We start from the raw sequence: 2713 nt of genomic DNA on the forward strand, positions 1-2713 counted from the left end.
AGAGGGGGGGGGGTGTTGTTAGTGTGAGAGAGAGGGAGTGTTTGTGTGTGTGTGAGAGCGGGACTGTGTGTGTGAGAGACAGGGAGCGAGAGAGGGAGTGTGCTAGAGAGACTGAACGGGTAAGGGAGTGTGTGAAAGAGAGGAAGGCGGCACAAGAGGGTGGAATGGAGAGAATTTGTGTACGAGTGGGGGAGAGGAGAGAGGAATGTATCTGTGCAGCTTTAAGGGACATTGGTCAGGTAGCATTTGGAGTATTGCATACAGTTCTGGTCACTCCATTACAGGACTGATGTGGAAGCTTTGGGGAAGGTGCAGAGATGGTTAACCAGAATGGTTTAACAACAAGGAACTGCAGATGCTGGTTTACAGAAAGGACACAAAATGCTGGAGTAACTCAGCGGGACAGGCAGCATATCTGGAGAGATGGAATTGGTGACTGAAGAAACAATCCGAAATGTTACCCATTCCTTCCAGCATTTTGTGTTTACCTAAACAGCGCCTATCTATCCATGTGGCGGTGTGCCAGCGAGCTGGAGGAGCGGGCAAAGGCCTTGCCACAGAGCGGGCAGGTTAACGGGCGCTGGCTGGTGTGGACTCGCTGGTGCTCCAGAAGGTGCTCAAGGCGGGTGAAACCCTTACCACAGGATGGGCAGGGTGCTCACCGCTGTGGGTACGCCGGTGCTGCCATAGGGTGGACATGCGGGTGAAACCCTTGCTACAATCAGCGCACACAAAGGGTCTCTCTCCGGTGTGTATCCGCTGCTGCTCCCGCAGCCTCCGTGTTCTCTTGTCACGGTGGGAGCAGCTGCTCGCCGGCGTGGGTCTGCCGGTGTTGCCGCAACCCCCGCGAGCTGTCAAACTCTTCACCACAATACGGGCAGTCGTAGGGCGGGCCACTGGTGTGCACGTGCTGGTGAGACAGGGCGTGGGAATCCATGGCTAAGCGCTCTCCACACACCGGGCTGGGGACGGGACGGTCACCGGCGTGCACCCGCTGGTGGGACAGCAGCTTGGAGGAGCGGGTGAAGCCCTTGCCGCACTGGAAGCAGGTGTAGGTATGCTCGCCGGTGTGGGTGCGCAGGTGTTGCAGCAGGCAGTCAGAGCGGGTGAAGCCCTTGCCGCACTGAGCGCAGGTGAAGGGGCGCTCCAAGGTGTGGGTGCGCTGGTGCACCAGCAGGTGATTAGACTGGTTGAAGCCCTTGTTGCACTGGGCGCAGGTGTAGGGAAGCTCGCCGGTGTGGGTGCGCTGGTGCCTCAGCAAGTTGCTGGAGTGGGTGAAGCCCTTGCCGCACTGGGCGCAGGTGTAGGGGTGCTCGCCGGTGTGGGTTCGCTGGTGCAGCACCAGGTGACTAGACTGTTTGAAGCCATTGCCACACTGGGCGCAGGTGTAGGGGCGTTCCCCGGTGTGGGTGCGCTGGTGCACCAGCAGGTGACTAGACTGGTTGAAGCCATTGCCACACTGGGCGCAGGGACGCTCACCAGTGTGGGTGCGCTGGTGCCTCAGGAATTTGCTGGAGTGGGTGAAGCCCTTGCCGCACTGGGCGCAGGTGTAGGGGCGCTCACCAGTATGGGTGCGCTGGTGCAGCACCAGTTTGCTGGATTGGGTGAACTCCTTGCCGCACTGGGCGCAGGTGTAGGGGCGCTCGCCGGTGTGGGTGCGCTGGTGCCTCAAGAATTTGCTGGAGTGGGTGAAGCCCTTGCCGCACTGGGCGCAGGTGTAGGGGTACTCGCCGGTGTGGTTGCGCTGGTGCAGCAGTAGGCTGCTGGATTGGATGAAGCCCTTTCCGCAGTCGCTGCAGGTGAAGGGCCGCTCCCCGGTATGCAACCACCTGTGCAACTTCAAGCCTGTGGACGACTTGAAGCCTTTGCCGCACTGGGCGCAGGTGTAGGGGCGCTCACCGGTATGGGTGCGCTGGTGCAGCACCAGTTTGCTGGATTGGGTGAAGCCCTTGCCGCACTGGGCACAGGTGTAGGGGCGCTCGCCAGTGTGGGTGCGCTGGTGCACCAGCAGGCCGCTAGACTGGGTGAAGCCCTTGCCGCAGTCGCTGCATGTGTAGGGGCGTTCCCCGGTGTGCACGCGCCTGTGCACCTTCAAATCCTTGGACGACTTGAAGCCTTTGCCGCAGTCGGGGCAGGTGAAGGGCCGCTTACTGCTGTGCACCCGCTGGTGCTCCCGCAGCCCCGACAACTGGGTAAAGCTCTCGCCGCATGTGGAGCAGCCATAGGGCTTCTTGCACGTGTGCACCCGCCGGTGGGCCTGCAGCACATCCGCCCTCTTGAAGCTCGTGCCGCACTCTGTGCAGTTGAAGGGGCGTTCTATCCTGTGCTCCCGCCGGTGGGCCTCCAGCTTGCTCGGGCTCTGCCAGGCCTTGCCACACACGTCGCAATCATAACGCTTCTCCTTGTTGTGCCCCATCATGTTGTCCTCCATCGAAGATCAGCCCTTGAAGCACGGCCCGCACACCGAGCAGATGGGGGCTCACCGGCACCCTGGTCACCCTCAATGGCCGCTCACGTTCCTGTCTCTCCGTCCACAGCAACGGCTCCTAAACCCTGCAGGAGGGGAGCACAGAGGGTCAACAAGCTGGCAAACAGGACATTACTAGCACATATTGGGTGCGTTTATGGCGGAGGAAACCATTATATAATTCTGCGCTGCACACTGGCGCAGCGGTACAGTTGTAAATTAATCGGCCTCCACAAAATAGCTAAA

General features: G+C 60.4%; 1 protein-coding gene across 1 annotated transcript; it reads right to left on the reverse strand.

The window, feature by feature from the left end:
* Window positions 1-790: 790 nt before the first annotated feature.
* On the reverse strand, window positions 791-2511 carry LOC116969597 (zinc finger protein 229-like). Its single transcript, XM_033016426.1, has 3 exons — window positions 1752-2511; window positions 1036-1667; window positions 791-861 (listed from the first exon to the last, which is right to left on the reverse strand). Exons 1-3 carry the CDS (start codon window positions 2429-2431, stop codon window positions 791-793), a joined length of 1383 nt encoding a protein of 460 aa, XP_032872317.1. The 5' UTR covers window positions 2432-2511.
* Between the last annotated feature and the right edge of the window lie 202 nt (window positions 2512-2713).

The sequence above is a fragment of the Amblyraja radiata genome, unplaced genomic scaffold (assembly GCF_010909765.2).
Source record: "Amblyraja radiata isolate CabotCenter1 unplaced genomic scaffold, sAmbRad1.1.pri S89, whole genome shotgun sequence".
Taxonomy (NCBI): domain Eukaryota; kingdom Metazoa; phylum Chordata; class Chondrichthyes; order Rajiformes; family Rajidae; genus Amblyraja; species Amblyraja radiata.